This window comes from Bactrocera neohumeralis, chromosome 3 (genome assembly GCF_024586455.1).
Source record: "Bactrocera neohumeralis isolate Rockhampton chromosome 3, APGP_CSIRO_Bneo_wtdbg2-racon-allhic-juicebox.fasta_v2, whole genome shotgun sequence".
Lineage (NCBI taxonomy): Eukaryota > Metazoa > Arthropoda > Insecta > Diptera > Tephritidae > Bactrocera > Bactrocera neohumeralis.
The window spans coordinates 52133179-52151325 of NC_065920.1; the positions used below are offsets into that span (position 1 = coordinate 52133179).

The window sequence follows — 18147 nt, forward strand, 5'->3', positions numbered from 1 at the left end:
AACAGGTTCTAAAGAAATATATGTCTGTCATCCCGATCCTTCCAAATGTTTTGAAAGGATGTCGAAATTAGAATAGCGAAATCGATAGATCCGTAATGTATAACAAAATCGATGTTCGATGACGTGACACCTATATTGCCGAAAGGTTACTCCTTAATTTACTAAAACACCTTTATTGTGCAATATAAACACTGTAAGGTCTTATATCTACAGAAATCTAAATTTGACTCTGATTAAAACTATGTGATGCTGAGGGTCGGTCCGTGATAATTGGGGTTTTGTCTAAAATCCTTCGAAGCCAAAATCGGAAGTTAAGGAAACACATATCAATACTTAATATATCGAAATGCTTGAATCGCGCCATTTCTTACCAAATGAAAAATATCGTTTTATCGACTGTATATTGGCATAAACAAGAATATCTTAAATATTTATTGCAAATTACGAAAAAATTTGAAATATCGTTTTAAGAGTATCGATAAATTTAATTACAATTTTCCAACGCAACTTGAATCTCGTTTTAGTATCGATCATTTCAAATTTAAGTTAGTAGTAGGTTTTCAAAGTGAAAAACATAGCAATATTTAATGTCGATATGCTTGATGAGTATCGATAGTTATCGAAAGCAAAATATCGGGATCTTGGTTAAATATTGTTTAGAAAGGAAGATTTTCTTAACTCGTACCAAAAATAAGGCGTGTCAATATGAAATTATCGAAAATTTCGATTACAAAATATCGATAACAAAAAATATCAACCATAATATCGAGATGCCGGTTTAATATTGGATAGATATTAAAATTTTTATAACCTATACCGAAAGTAAGGTGTACCGATATAAAACGACATGTTTGAAAAGCGTCGATATTTCTTAAATGAAAATGTTCGATATATCTATTAAATATTGGCAAAAAAGAGAAGTTTTTATAAAAAAATTGTGTTTTGAAATTACGTATACCGATAAACTATATCGATTGTGATAATATCGATGTTTCATAATCATAATTTATCGAAAAATATCGAAATAATTTAAATGTGAAAGGGTCGTTATGTCCATTAAACTTGGGCTAAATAGAAAAGTTTTTAAAATTTTTAACAGAAATTACGTTTACCTATAAACTATAAACAATATCGATTGTGATAATATCGATGTTTCATAATCATAATTTATCGAAAAATATCGTAATAAACTAAATTTGAAATGATCGATATACATATATAATATATTAAATATTGGCTAAAAAGTACTGTAACTGTAACTGTCAATAATACCGATTATGATATCGATAATTTATAATCATAATTTATCAAAAAATATCGAAATAATCTAAATTTTAATTTTTTGTTTAGAATTAAGGCTTTTCATTAATATTTTGCTGGGTGCCTTCTGAACTAAACTAAAACCGTTCTCTTACTAACTATCACCCTGTATATATTTTAGCAACTGAAAATATTATGCATACTCGCCGAAGCAAGACCACTTTGTATTTCGCTATTGAACATAAGTTTCAATGTATGAATATTTTCTTAGAAATCCAATTTCGTACAACAAAAAAAAAAACTTGGCAAATTATGAGTTTTAAATAAGCTTCTAATTAAGAAAAATATATTTTCATATTTTTAGAAAAAATTTGAAATTCTGCATAATATTTATGAGCAATCAGGCAGCATGAATAACAGCCAAGTAAAATTTTGAAACTGAAGCAACACTAACAACAATAAACGCAATTTAAGGATCAAGATTTTTTAACTCAAAAACAGCAATAATTTCTTTTGTTTTATTTTTTACTATATGTGATAATTATAACTAAGCGTTAACGGTAATTTGGATGAAATTTTTTTTGGATTTTTTTTAATTAATTTTTGGAAAAATTTAGTTTATACTAAATACAGCAAAAGAGCGTAAAACGGAATTTTGCAAATTTTCTTGCTCTTTTTTCACTATACTCAAATTAAGCGCTTTGAAGCTTCTAGATTTTCAATAACTTTTTTGAATTGTTATGTTACGATATTTTTTTTTTAATTTTATTTAATTATATGCTTCAAACTTATTCATTATTAAAGGCTATTGTTATATGTTATCGGGGTGGGGAAAGCGGGGGTATTTCTTTGGTTTGTTGTGGTGTTTGGATTTGGGTATTTTAGTTAGAATTTTTGGGATATGTATTAGTGGTATGGATTTGCGGTTGTTCACAGTTTTGTGTGCGTGTATGTGTGCGGGTGCGCATGTATTTGGTGGGTGGTGGTGGTGGTGGTTGTGGTTGGACGGGAGGATGTTAGGAAGTGCAAAACACTAATGGAAACGTTATGAACTCACCATCATGTAGCGGATCTATTGTGTGTATCATAAGCTGCAATAGGCCATGACGGAATTTTGCACCGGTGTGTGTACTACCAGCAGTTCCACTGCTATTACCTGTTGCGCCAGCGCCGCTGCTCGATCCCGGCGGTCCAGAGCGTGTCTCCGATGCGGCACGCGATGTGACCGAGCCGCCTGGTTGTGTGGCCATTGAAGTCTCCGATGAGTTCGCCGCATTGCCCTGTTTGAGTGATGAACGATTTGTTGTTGTATCGTTTTCGGATTGATAGTAGTAGTAGAGGCAGTTGTTGTGTTTGTTTTTGGTGTTGTTGTTGTTGTTGTCGGATTTGATTGACAATTGTTATAGCAGATAGTTGTTTTGAATTGGATTGTTCGTTGTTGTTGTTGTCGTTATTGTAGCGAGAGTAAGCGAGATAAATAAATTTGGTTGTTTCAAAAAGAGATGATGATAGGGAGAGAGAAAAGAGCAAACATGTTTGTGTTGTTGAGAGAAAATTTTTTGTTGCGGTTTTATTGGTTTTAAGGAGCATAAATAAGTAAAGGCGCCGAACGAAAGAGAGTAAGAGAAAGAGACAGAGACATTATATAAGAAAAAAGCGAATAGAAGAGAAAAAAGTGTAAAAGGAAATTTATATAGTATATATGTATGTATATATTTTTTAATTTTTATAACATAAAAACTTTATAAATATATTTACATATGTATACATATACATATACTTATATTAGAGCGTAATTTATTTAAGTTAGTTTCTTAAATAAGAATAAAGCTGTGAAACGAAAATGCTACTTTTACTTTATTAAGATTCTTGCTTTCTTAATATTCTTCTTGAAATATTTGTTCAAATTTGCTGTTCATGGCGGTAAAAATATTTCGAACCTTTAAATTTAACTATTTGGTCAGCTTGGAGAGAAAATAATATACTAAGCCTATTTCATGAAGCAAACAGATATAATCGTTTTTTAAATATACTGTTGGAAGCATCAAGCTCTTTGAGAAAACCCGCTTTTATCTCGCCAGTACTGAATAAATTTCAGAATAATTAGCGGCTTCGTGGATTCTAAGTCTGGAGTCTTTCATATTCCTTTTAAATAAAAAGTGACCCTTATAGAACGAGCTCAAAAGAGTTGAATTTTGTAAGATTCTAAAATTTTAAGTACATATGTCTAATTGGCTATAAGTCGAGAACTTCTTATCTCGGTTATGCTTTTTGTAGATAAACTTTTAAGGTTTGCTACCTGATGGATTCCTGGAGTTCCAAGTCGGGTTTGTGAAAGATCTGGAGATTCAGAGAGGAAGTGTATAACCCTTTTCTACTTCATATTTACTCTTCCTGGAACTTGTTAATAAGACCTTAGCTCTTGTCTTTCCATATTTTTGCCATACCTGATTTCCTACCAAGCACTTGGCCATATATTGCCATCTGTTCTGAGCTATTTGTTTAAATAATGTTTTGAGCTCCCTCTTAAATTTTCTTAACAGATTGATTTGGTTAACTTGTTCGCTTCTTCGGTTGCCGAAAATGATTCGGAAACCCAGATTATGGATAAATGAACTTGACTCACTAGCCGACTAAAAACTTTCTACATTTATTGACTATATTGGAATTAATCTTTGGCGACAACAAGGATAGAAATACCGCCCTTCTATCTGTGTATCCTAACGTCATTATTGTGTGAAACTCCACAGATATTCTCCATGTCTAGTACTACCGCGTGGAAAATGCTAGCTGAGTTTGGTATATGGATGGGGCAAAAGTTATCATCGAGTGCCAGGAGGAACTTAGTGTATTTTGGATCTTCATATGACTTTTGCAGTTTTACATCCTGGTAGATTGTTCCATCGCATTTTGACCTTGACCAGCTCCTGTCCAGATCTTCGTATAGACAATTTTATTGCCAATTCTCTGCCAAGAAACCCTTGGTTTCTGAGAATAATTAAACGCTTACTTGAATATTAATAATCGAGCCAATAAAGTGTTAAAGTCATGCAAAATTTGAGAATTCCCAATGAAGATTTTTACGCAGAAAAAAAAAACCTCAAAGGGCACTTTTCTATTTCCGTAATATACTAAATAAATAACACTATATTAAAGCAATACTTTTTTCGAAGTTGGTTATTCTCGTAATGAATCGCGCGCTGCGTGCTATATTCGCTCAATATAATCGCTTAGCAGAGTCAGTAATTCGACCAAACAATGGATCGGCTTCACACCGCATTTACTCTAGAGGACAATGCTTCGTAATGTGCGCACCAAAGACGCTATGGCTGCTGTGGAGCAGAGTGTCGAACAAAACCCGAATGAGTCCGTTCGTTATCGCGCGCAAAAAGTCACAGCTTCAACTTTTTGGAAGAGTTTGCAAAAAGAACTTTGCGGGTGCACAAAATACTCGTACAACTCAGGCAAGAATTGAAGATGTTCGACCATCAAGGGCGTCACACGTTCGGTAAATGGTCCCAAAACTAGATGAGTACCGATTCCGGTTTTCGCTAGAAAATTTTATTCATCACTTTTCGTTAAATGGGCGTTAATAAAAAAATAGTTTAGCATTTGAAATAATGAGGAAAATAATGGAGCATCTGTAATGCAATTGTCCTGCATTGACAAGACTACGGTGTAATCATCTGGGGCCCCCACAAGCATCCTATACGGTGGCTACTCCTCATGAACCCAGTAAGTGAACCCCTTTTGGTATCGCAAAGAACCAAAGCTGGTCTATGCGTTGCTTATTGGTCAGATTAACCTAACCAACCGACTGTCAACTAAGAACGCTATGGAATTGGAGCATGTTGATGTGGACGACCTTTCATTCTAACAAGAAGGCGTTACATGGCATACAGCCAACGAAAATATCAATTTCTTCAAATTAATTTTTGGTGAGGGGATTATTCCATGTCGTTTGTTGGTGACAGTCATACTTTTCGGTATCCAAAGATTCAGGGGAATTGCTATAATTAGGAATTATTAGAGTCTTTTTTACCAGTTTTGATTTGAAGCTTCTGAAGAAAAGGCTAACGGGGGTTTCGTTCTTTAAAATTACTCGAAAGCGTATCAATTAACAAAGTAATTGATGTTAGATGAAGTTTCTCAAACCTTTTTTATTCCTAAATTTGCTTAGGATTAGAGGTTAGGTAAATATATAATGGACCCATTTTATATATCCACTGTGATGCTTATGATTATACATAGGGGTAATAAAATTGGTTTGATTAATATAAATTATTAAAAATTTATATATATATTATTTATAATAAAAACTACATTTATATTCATTTTCAATATTATTTAAAGCAAGTTTTCGCACGTAACCTTTTCGTTTCACATCTGTATCAAATACTCTTAATAACTATTTGTTCTAATTAGATGTGGCCAATTACTGCTTTCTAAAAAATATATATATACGTATAGAAATTTATATGTATAAAAATTAACTAAAGTAAAAAATAAAAAATTAAAAACAAAAATTATATTTTACAAAAAATATTTTACACATAACACAATACAGATATTCTTACAACACACATTAAACATCGAAAATGAAAAATGAAAAGGTTCTCAAACAAATTTTTAGGTGTGTTTGTTATGCGACAAATAGAAGAATATCATTGGCAGAAAGCACATATTAGTTGTGGTTGGCAAATAAAATCAATCCATTGCAATTTTCAATTTTTGTTTTGGTGAGGGAACAAATAAAGCGTTTGATTAGACACTCTAAGGACACTGAATTGAAAATTATGTTGTTTAAGAAATTTTAACAAATATATTTTGAGTAAAAGAAATTATTTAAATTAAAAAAAATGTAAAAATAGTTACTGAAAATATATAAGAAGCTATATAAAGCTATATAAACTATAAAGATTAAACGTAGTTTTAAGCTTAACTAAAGGTATTAAGATGCCTGAATGTCTTTGAAATATTTATATTTGGAATCACATACTTCGGAATTGTACTTTTTAAGTTCATATTAGAAGCACAAGAATTTAAGATTAAAAGTTTGCATAAAAAGCACCGTTTTTGGTATTTAAAGCTTTATCCCTATATACTTATTGAAAGCTTTGTATGGTATTAACCCTATATGCTTCTGATTTGTTTTTTGTTATTGAAAAATTAGCCAGTTTTCCAGATCTTACCATTTAGAAATATGTCTTTATACTTTTCTTTTATTGTAGCTATTTCTCCTGAGCTTTTTTAATAAAAGCTTTCAATGAAAAAAGTTTTCAAAAATTATGAAAATTATTTTTTTCCAATTGACTAGAGAAGAAGGTTTAGATAAGATTTTTTTTATTTTAAGATGAAACTTTTAAAAAAGCTTTATGAAATTTTAAAACTTTGTGAAAATTTAGTCAGCTTTCCAGATTCTGCCATATAGCATTATCCTTAAATACTTTTGTTTTATTGTAGCTATTTCTCTTGAGCTTTTTTAATAAAAGCTTTCTGTACAATAAGTTTTGAAAATTTACGAAAAGCTTTTAAAACGTTTTTTTAATGTATTAGAGAAGAAATGTTAAGAAAGCTTTTCTATTTTTAGAAGAAGCTTTTAAAAAAGCTTTACAAAATTTTGAAAATTGTAAAAGTTAAGTCAGTTTTCCAGATTCTGCCATTTAAAAATATCCCTACATACATTTGTGTTATTGTTGTTTCATTGTAGCTATTTCGATTGAGCTTTTTTAATAAAAGCTTACTGTATAATACGTGTTATTGTATTCATTTTTATTGAGCTTTTTCAATAAAAGCTTTCTATAAGTTTTCAAAATTGATAAAAAGCTTTTAAAATATTTGTTTTATTATTTAGTAAACAAATTTTACATAAGCCTTTCTTTAAAAGTTAAGTGAGCTTTCCAAAGTTTTATCCGGGATAGCCAATTAATTTAGTGCTAACCACAGCTATTCAAGTATTTTAAAAAGCTCGCACTTTACAAAGTATTTAAAAAGCTTAGTGTTGCTTAGTTTTATGCACAAACTTTTTCTTAAAATTGCGATTTTTGGTTGCTTTTTAATTCATTTCTCGTTTCCTTAGAATATTTTCTTTGTGCTAAGAAGCTTTCCTTTGTGCTTAGAAGCTTGTACCTAAGCAGCTTTTCTGTTCAATGTGTTGGTTTACTCTGCTTATTAATAACTGTAAAGAAATTTTTGTGTTTATTGAATGGAAGCTCTGAAAAGCTCTAATGGTGTGTTCCATAAACATTTCAACAAATTCTGGAAGATATGAACGAAGCTTTTTTCTCAATTCTAAAAAAATTATGTGCTTTGTGCTTCAAAGCTTTTAAAGCTCTAAACATAGATCATCAAAACTTGTAAGTACAATTAACACAGGCGTTTTGTTAAGCTTAAATTAAGCAAAAGTATGTACAAAAAATACTAAAAATATAAACAAAATGAATGGAAATCAATAAATCTTTGCTTGAGTTTTTGAATTTTCTTAGTAGTTAGTTACGTTAGGTGAAATTAGAAATTTTCATAATTATATACAATATAAATATATACATATATATATATATATATACATATATATATTTCAAATAAATATATACGCTTATTAGTAAAGCTTTCTTAATACAAGATAAAGCATAGAAATAAATTGGAAAATTAGGAAAGAAAATTTTATTTTCAACTAGTTGGTAGTAGTTAGTTAGTTTTGTAAAAGCGCAGTGGGAAGTTTTTGTTGTATTTAGTTATCAATTATTTGCTTGACTTCATAACAGTCATTCAGTTTTAATTGTAATATAGTAATTGACTCACTTCTTTTAAGTACGCATTGAAGCTGAACTAATTGTAGAGTTTGTTAAAGAGCATAAATAGTAAGTATATTTACGAAATTAAATAAAGGAACAGCACAATGGAACTAAAAAGAGAAAAAATACAGTTGAATTAAGAAATCATATATTTTGAACAAAGAACAAAATTTTATAGCTAAAGCGCAACATAATTTGATAAATTTACATTTTACGAAATGCAAACGGAGGTTTAGCTAAATGAAATAACAAAGATAAATGCTAGTTTAATGTATGAAAGAGCTTTCATATCAGAACTTTCACAAGAACTTTTACGCATCGAACTAAAGTGTGAAAAAGCCTACAGAGTAATGTTATGAATTCCAATAATGTATAAAAGAGCTTTCATATCAAAGATATGCATGAAATGAACTTTCATTACAAAGGTATCTACCAATATATAAAAAAGATTTCATATAAGAAAAAAAATTAATTTTGAGGTATGAAAGAGCTTTCATAAGTAAAGTACGCACCGATCTAAAGTATGAAAAAGCTTTTTTTTAGCTATGAATTCAAATAATGTATGAAAGAGCTTTCATATCAAAGATATCCACTAGTGTGTAAAAGAGCTTTCATATCAGAAGAGAAAATTAGTTTGTGGTATGAAAGAGCTTTCATAAGTAAAGTACGCACCGATCTAAAGTATGAATAAGCTTTCAGCGTAATAATGTGAACTCAATCAATGTATGAAAGGGCGCTCATATCAAAGTCATCCACTAATATATAAAAGAAGTAGAAGAAAGTAAGTATCGATCTAAAATATGGAAAAACTTTTATAGTAATAGAATGAGTCCACTAATATTTAAAAGTGCTTTCATATCAGAAGAAGAAAACAGTTTTGAGGCATGGAAGAGCTTTCACAAGTACGCACCGATTTAAAATATACAGAAGCTTTCAAAATAATTGTACGAATTTCATAACAAGCTATGAACTAGTTTAAAACGCTTTCATTTCAAAGGTGTGAAAGAGCTTTCGAAACAAAAATGTTCACCGTTTTGATTTATGAAATAGAAACACTAGTTCGAAACACTAATTTTTAGTATAAAAGAGCTTTCATATTAAAGCTGTGAACTAGTTTACTATTCAAAGAAAAGAAAGTTCTTTGGCAGTAATATATTTTTATTAAAAAGCTTACACGGCATAAGTTTATGCTTGTCTAGCGTTATGAAAGAGCTTTCACTGCCACAATGCAGACTTCTTTTTCGATAATGATTGAATATATGATAGGATAATTTTGCTAAATGCATATAAATTTATGATAATCACTTAAAAAGTATCATTTCCATGATGAATTAAATAAAAAAACTATTCTTATGCGCGGTTCTAGCGGTTATAATGCCGCAATAAATTCCATTATATGGGCATGATTGTGATATGTGTATTATTAAACATGCAATAAGAATATTGTATTCAAAATCTATTTTCAAAATTGTTTTGTTATTATAAATATAAACAGAGAAAATTGTGAAAAAAATTAAAATTAATTTGATGTTTAATTTTTTTATTATAATGTTTTATTTGATTTCGATAATTTAATTATGCCATTCATAATTGGGGTTGGTTCGTTGAGGGTAATATCACGTTTTGGATTTGTGCAATGACAATATTTTTCTAGAGATTTTTTTTTTAATATATTCTGCTTGAATTATGATGATTTTATATAAAAACAAAAAAAAACGTTAACTTTGATTGCACCGGAGGTATGAAAACCTTAAAAAAAAAAGTTTTTCAAGAACTTGAGACAAGTGCAAAATTTCAGATCCATACCTAAAACCGTGAGGCACTACTTCCCGTATGTAATGACAGATGTATAGAAGAACAGACAGAAGCACGTGGCAAAGTAGAGGTACTTTTTTCAATAGTCTATTTTTTGACAGATAACGCATAAGTCGTGTCAAGTGGTCATGTTACTCTGTCCAGTATTGTTTGGTATTTCATCATGAAAAGACTTATGCCTGAACAACGTTCAACTTTACTACGGAAATTCACGTTCTATAAAGAATATGTTTCACATACTTTGCTCAACCTATGGTCAACATAATCGGTATACTGACTATTGTACTATTTGAAACACCATCACGCATCTTCAGACGCAGCATTCATTATTGGATATTATTCGACTGAATAGACCATGTACAGCACGCAGTGAAGAAAATATAGCAGCTGTAGCTGAGAGTGTACACGAAGACCGCTGAGAGTTTATTCGAGCATTCAGTTTGTATGGCAGCTATATGCTATAGCTAACCGATCTGTACAATTTCTTCCGATATTACATTGTTGCCTTAGAAAATAATCTATACCAAATTTCGTGAATATATCTTGTCAAATGCAAAAGTTTTCCATACAAGCCCTTGTTTCCGATCGTTCGATTTGTATTTCTATAAACAACAATTTCTTCGATATTTCACTATTTCTATAGACAATAACTCATACCAAATTTCGTGAAGATATATTGTCGATATATTGATCATTCAAATGCTATAGTTAACCGAGTTTTCGGAGATTATATTTTTGCCTTAGAAAATAATCTGTGCCAAGATACATTGTCAAATGTGATTCCGATCGTTCAGTTTGTATGGCAGCTATATGCTATAGTGGTCCGATATCGGCAGTTCCGACAAATGAGCAGCTTGTTGAAGAGAAAATGACGTTTGCAAAGTTTCAAAACCATATCTTAAAAACTGATCACTTATATGTATACTTTATAGGGTCTCCGACGCTTCCCTCTGGGTGTTACAAACTTAGTGGCAAACTTAAATACCCTGTTCAGGGTATAAAAAACATGATTTGGTGTGGTTTGTGGGCCGGTGAAATCATCGGTCCATATTTCTTCAAAATTGATGCCGCTGCCAAAGTTATCGGGCCATGATAACGGACTATTTGATGCCTAATATTGAAGCTAGTGATCTCGGCAACAATTGGTTTCAACAAGACGGCGTCAATTTTCACTCATCAATCAACGGGTTTATTGAGTGAACATTTCGATTAGCAGAAAATTTTACGTTTTGGACCGGTCGATTGGCCACCAAGATTCTGTGATATTACACCGCTACATTTTTCTTTGTGGGGATGTGTAAAGTCTAATGTTTATGCGGACAATTTCGCCTCGATCACGCGTGTCATTTGACAGTTACCAGTCGAAATGTCATCGAAACTTGGACTCAACGGATGGACCATTTGAGACGTAGGCGCAGAGAACATTTGAGAATGATAATCTTCAAAAAATAAATGTCAAAGAATTTTCTTTCTTTTCTTCATTGGATTTGAAGTTTCTGTGTTTTTTCTTAAAATAAGCAGGAAACCTTGAAATTGATCACCCTTTACTATAGTAGTCATGGATCTTTGATTATGATCCCGAGACAAAGTGGAAATCCTCCGAGCATTTTGAAATGACAGAGGGGTTCCAAGCAGAAGGAGTTTTTAAATAATTGTAACGATAACAGTCCTATTACTTTTCGGACAAACCCTGTAAATTTTAGAATGGCCGACGTTTTATTCTTCAAAGCAATTCTCATATATCCTGTTCAGTGCATCAAAAAATAACAAATTTTTGAAATGAACTATTTCCCTGACGTACTTTAATCATTATTTTTTTTTATCAAATTCTTATAATGTTCCTAATAAATTTTGTTTGACATTATGTTCATATCAATAAAAATATTTTTTACTAATTGAAAAGTGGTTTATTATAAAATTTTGTAAAGCTCAAAAAGCGACATCTATGATTTGAGCCAATGCTTGGCTAGAAGCCTTAGAAGCTTACTGCGGAAAAGGCGTTTCATGTTTAAGCTTTTATTTTTTTTTAAGTTTACGTTATGTCAGCTGTTCACTACAGCAATACAAAAAATTTTTGTTATTGTATTTTTCAAACATTTTCTTGTGGGTGTTGGCGAGCTATACTTTAACAAATTTCTTTATTTCTGTGTACCAACGATTGACGTTGCCGGTGTGAATAAGCAGTTCTGCCGACTACGCAAATTTATCGATTGCCAATTAAGTGTAATTTCATAATTTCAAGGTGGCGAGTTGTTGATTAAGGAAACGACGTAGCTGATTGCGATTGTCATTTAGCTTGCATTAGGGTGGTGCAACTTTTTTACCAAAAGGGGACGCAGTAGACTTTAGTAGGTAAGTAAGTGGGTTAAATGTGTTTTGGTATATTATATTGTCTAACGGTAATTGAGAGTGCGATCAATAAACATTTCGTGATGTATTTTTCAAATTCTCTTAATTTACTTCGGGATAAACTTACTATTTCTGTACTTTTTTGATATGTGTGTAAAAAACTGATTTCTGTGCTCAATAAGTGCGAATATTTTGTGCCTTTCATGAATCGGTTGCAAATTTTAATATTGATAAAATTGAAAAAAAAATTTCTTTCGACATAACCTCACATTTTTACTCTTTTAACGTGAATATTTTGAGTTTTTCTTCTTCGTTCAGACTTTTAACATTGGTGAACTTTTTGAATTCTACTGTTTTCGTTCTAATCTAACAACTGTGGTACTTTTATGATATGCGAAGCCAAATTGATTTTTACTCTTTAAATACGGATATTTGAGCTTTTCTTAAGTTGCTTAAGAATTTGTATATTGGTGAACTGATTTTGTCAACATAACCATTGTCATTATTTCTATACTTTTACGGGTGTTTTTAGCTTGTCTTAAACCGCCTGAGAATTCTATGCATGCAAAGAGTTGATGAATTCTTAAGTCGTATGTAGCCGCTCAAAATATGTCATTTCATTATAGCATTGTACTTTCTTAAGAATTAAAAGACTTTCGTAGTTTATGATTGCAAATAATTTAACAACAAATTTCAAAGAAATATATGTCAAGCTCATAAAAAGCTTTAAGTTCTGCTTAAGCCACTTGAAAGCTACATATGAGCGCACAAATTATAAGTCTGGCCGCTGTGTGTTTGCGCCACATATTTGCATGCTTGCATTAGCGACAATTTTCTTATCTGTTTCTGTCACTTGTGCAATGTCACTAGCACATATATTTGTAATGTTAATATTTTGAGGAAAAATGTGTTTTTTTTTTATTCATGTAGCCCTGTCTGCTGAGCTCTTCCCACACAAACCGAATGAAGAAAATTGTATTTATTTATATATAGTGTATATATATATGTATGTGTGTGAGTGTATGACTGCATTCAAATATTTCGAAGGTCATGCTAATCGATGCATATATATATACTACTGTTTATATGTATATACAAATACATACTATGTATATGTTTATATATGATATATGCATACAAGCCAAACAATAGAACACTTAAGTTCTTAGCCGAAAGCACGATTCGGCATTGAGTGTGCCTGTGTGCGAAAGTGTTTTGTCGCTCGCACTGAAAATGACAGCTACAGTGGCGAGCACATACAGCTGTCGGTTAAAGCGCTCTTATGGTTGTTGTTTGTATAATACATGCAAATTCATGCTTTGTTTATTTTATTTTTTTTTTTTGTGTTTTGGGAATGAGTTGAGTTGGTGTGAACAAATAGATGTTTGTTATTGTATTTAATAATAACTTGTTTAAGAACAATTTAACACAAGAATAATTGTTATGGCATAAGCTATGAATAAATACATATATGACAGTAATTCAAAGGATTTAGAAAAATTAATGCAGAAAAAATATTTAGTGGCAGAAAAAATTAAAACGAATTAAGAATTGCAATTATAGTAAAAATTGGTTTTCTTATTTATTTGAAAACGAGTTTCTACACGACTTGCACTGCTGCTGTCTGAGAGCAGTCATCAGCCACTCGGTAAAAGGGAACTGTGGGACGGCATTTCAAGCACCTTACGTACAGCTGCAAATGAAACCACTGGGTATCGGAAAAGGCAAAAGAATGGTTGTTACGAAAAGATGCGGCGACCAACAGAAGGTTTCTAGATCGGAGCATGCTCTTGCAAAACCCCCAGAGGTGCTCTGATGCCCAGTGCCTACTGAAATTATGTTGGGAACATTTCTCAAGTCTGCTGAATGGCAGTAAAAGCATAGTAGCCGGAGATGGCGAACCCGATTCCCCAATCGATTACGATGGAGCCGTCATGCCATTCCCCAACCATAAAGAAGTTCGAATGCCCCAACCACCAAAAGCAAGACCCCACAATCCGCGCCAACTACCGTGGGATAAGCGTCCTCAACATCGCATATAAGCTTCTATCGAGCGTTCTGTGTAAAAAACTAAAGCCCACCGTCAACAAACTGATTGAACCTTATCAGCGTAGCTGCAGGCTTGGGAAATCATCAGCTGACCAGACTTTCACCATGTGGCAATTTAAAAAAAAGCCGTGAAAAGAGAATCGACACACATCACCTCTTCGTCGATTTCAAACTTGCTTTTGTCAGCATGAAAGGAACTGCCTTTATGCCGCTATGGCTGAATTTTGTATCCACGAAAAACTAATAATGCTGTGTAAACTGACGTTATGCAATACCAAAAGCTCCTTCAGGATCGAAAAGGAACTCTCCGAACCGTTCGATACCAAACGAGGTTTCAGACAAGGCGACTCCCTATCGTGCGACTTCTTCAATCTACTCTTAAAGAACATAATTCGAGCAGCAGATCTGAATAGAGAAGGTACAATCTTCTATAAGATCGTGCAACTGCTGGCATACGCCGATGATATTGCTATCATTGGTCTCAACAACAGCGCCGTCAGTTCTGATTTCACCAGACTGGATAAGGATGCGAAGCAAATGGGTCTGGTAGTGAACGAGGATAGGACGAAATATCTGCTGTCATCAAACAAACAGTCGTCGTACTCGTGAATTGGCGCTCGCGTTATTATGGACAGTCTTAACTTCGAAGTCATTATCTACGACTACGACTCTATCGTGGAACCAGCATTAACCCTAATAACAACGTTTGCCTCGAAATCAAACGCAGAATAACTCTCGCTAACAGATGCTACTTCGGATTGAGTAGGCCATCGAGAAGTAAAGTCCTCTCTCGACGAACAAAAACCAAACTTTACAAGTCACTCATCATCCCCGTCCTGTTATATAATACAGAGGCATGGATAATGATAACATCTGTCCGAATGGCTGAAAAAACTCCAGCTCTGAGAGTATTGGACGCAGTACCCGCCAAGGGAAGCAGAGAAAAAGGAAGACCTCCGCTATGCTGGAAAGAAAAGGTGGTGAAGTACTTGGCTACACTTGGAATCTCCACTTGGAGCCAAACGTAGCTACTATATAACAGCGTAAGCGATGTCTACGCCAATAAAGAACGAAAATACTCCACCCGCACATTCAAACCGTTAAACTTTAATTTACTTAGCGTGTTTGCGCGCACTTGCCAAGTTCTACGTTTACTTTTTCCACTTGCATTGCTACTGAATATACTGTTAGTTGCTGCAAGTGCTTGTGCTTGATTTCCATTTGCCCTGCATTTTGCCAATCACATTGTTTTTGTTGTTTTTGTTATACGAGTACTAGTTCTTTCTAAAACTTAGTACGTTTACTTTCGTGTGCTTGCAGCCAATCAACGACTGATTACCAGGATTAATAATTGACTATTAGTCGTGCTGTTTGCGCTGTACTTTGCATGTGTGTTTGTTGTTGGTTGGTTGGTTTTTGTTACAAAAAGGCTGCCTTGAACTATGTGGTTTGTTCTATAAATTATTAATTGCTCTAATCGAGCTTGACTCGTGGGTGCATACTTTTTTTCGGCGATTTTGGGATTTTTGGATATTTAAATTAAATAAAAAAGTGTGCTTGTAGATTTATAATAATAATTTTTTAAAGAAAATTATATAATATATGCTTTTTCAATTGTATAGTAGATGTATTGCTTTGCTTAAGATGAGAAAAAGCAATGAGATGATAGGATAAATTAACTTATATTGTTCGACGAAGATATCACCCTCTTATTATGATCATGAGGAAGATGGAATGGCTAAAGATAAACGCTGTGCTCATACAAATGACCGACCTCTTTATTCCATCTGATGAAAATAGACTTGAATTGATCTATTTAAACTGTCGTCCATCTAACTCTGTTAAGGGGGGAGGCTGCTTTTTTTCGATTTTTTGAAGTTTCTAAAGCAGGCTCTCCCCTTAACCGCGATAGTATGGAAAAGGTTAAAGAAATCACAGTTGGAAATCGTCCTATGACGATTGAGTTAAACATTTGTGTATGAAGCCCGCCAATGTTATACTTGTATAATATATAGTAGGGAAAAATAGTCCTTAAGCCATGAAAAAATGAAAAGTACAACTAAGTTTTTCATATGGCTAAATCTCTTTCCGAAAATTATGAGGGGCATTACCGGCTCTTGCATATGAGGCCTAAAGAGTCTGTGGTATATATGAATAACTTGACGGAGCTTAGAAGTATTTAATTGTGGTCAGAGACAGAGCTAAATTTAAACCTCACAAATATTAAGTACCTGGGATTTATTCTGAACGAGTAACATTGTAGAAGATCTTTTAAAGCTGGCGTTATACCAAGTGAATCGAATTTTGTTCAAAACCACATCCACCACCATCAACCACAACGGAATGGAACTTTTCTGAGAACATTCGCCAGCATTTGCTCGAAAATTTCCAAGTTCTAGATGCGGTAATGGTCTAATAAGAACTGTCTCAATGAGCTATAAACATTTTTTCGATGCCTTAAGGGGGTATTCTGGTCTTATTAGACGCATGAATTTTGGGCATTTTTTAAACTAAGATAAAAAAAAATGAAAAACATTTTCAATCCATTTTTTTATATGTTTTTTTATTGACATTTTAATAATATAAAAAAAAAGTTGAAGAAAAAAAAAACCCAAAGTTTGTGGAGTGGCGGCTTCAAAAAAAAACGGTGTGTCCTGGTTGACGTGATTTCAACCCTTGTAGAGATCTAAAACACAAAAAACAAGAAGATTCTTCATTAGTAAGGATGTCGTTATCGGGTTGACCATTTTCAAAAAAAAAAAAAAAAAAAAATGGCGTCGACTTGAAAAAAAAATTTTTTTGACCCGATTTTTTCGACCTTTTCGAATTTTTTAAAAATACTTCAAATCAAAATTTTTGGAAATCCAAGACAGACACGATAGAGCATTGTATAAAGAAGATATATACCAAATTTCAAAGGAATCGGTTCAGTAGAACTTGAGATATCATGTCAACCACCTCAAAAAAAGTAGTTTCGAGAAAAACGCGTTTAAAGTTGAGGAGACAATTCTAGTGAACACGGACGCCACGTCACAAAATCGGCTGTATCTCCGAAAATAAGTCGAATTTTGAAAAATCCTTCCAAGGTCATATTTTTGAAAGTCTAAACTTTCAAAATATGCAAAAAAAAATCGATTTTTTCAAATTCCTAGACCAGAATACCGCCTTAAACATCCAGGAAAATTTAATTTGAATTTCAATAGAGGTGGTAATAATTTATATAACTTCTTAGCATTAAGGAGATTGACTTCAAAAAAAAAAAAAAAAAAACAAGTAAAACTAACGCCATTTCAAAAATTAAATCAGATTATGATATATACATATATATCGTCACCTAAAATTCAAAATAACGCAACAACATTTTCGGAAATTTACAGTGGCATGAATGAAACACGAAATAAAATGGAACAAGAGTGAAAAAAAATTTTAATATTGGTTAAAATTAGTTTATATCTGATCGCAGAACCTGAAAATGTTGGACATATGTAATATTATGTATGTGATTTGAAGTAGTGAATCGTAATCAATAAGACACTCAATTTCGAATTTTTGGATGATACGTTATTTTGCATTTCAGGTGACGATGTATACGTCATCTATAATTCAAAATAACGTAACATCACTTTTCATAAGTTTACAGGCGTAGGCAGAACGATATAATAGAAACCACTCATAGAAACAAATTTGGTTTTTGGTTATAAAATGGTTGCATATTAGTATTATCTGACAAAGGAAGCCGGAAATTTTATGTTACCTATATGTAATATGGTAGTGAATTATAAGCAATAAAAACTTTATTTCGATCTTTTTCTTGATACGTTATTTTGCATTTTAGGTGACCATATATGCTAGTTTGGTTGACTTAAAAAAAAAACACCAA

General features: G+C 32.3%; 1 protein-coding gene across 1 annotated transcript in view; it reads right to left on the bottom strand.

The window, feature by feature from the left end:
* LOC126754207 (sodium/potassium/calcium exchanger Nckx30C) overlaps nt 1–18147 on the bottom strand; it is a 364196-nt gene that overhangs the window by 128871 nt on the left and 217178 nt on the right. Inside the window, 1 exon segment of the mRNA XM_050466172.1 lies at nt 2318–2540. Coding sequence (XP_050322129.1) covers nt 2318–2540 — 223 coding nt within the window.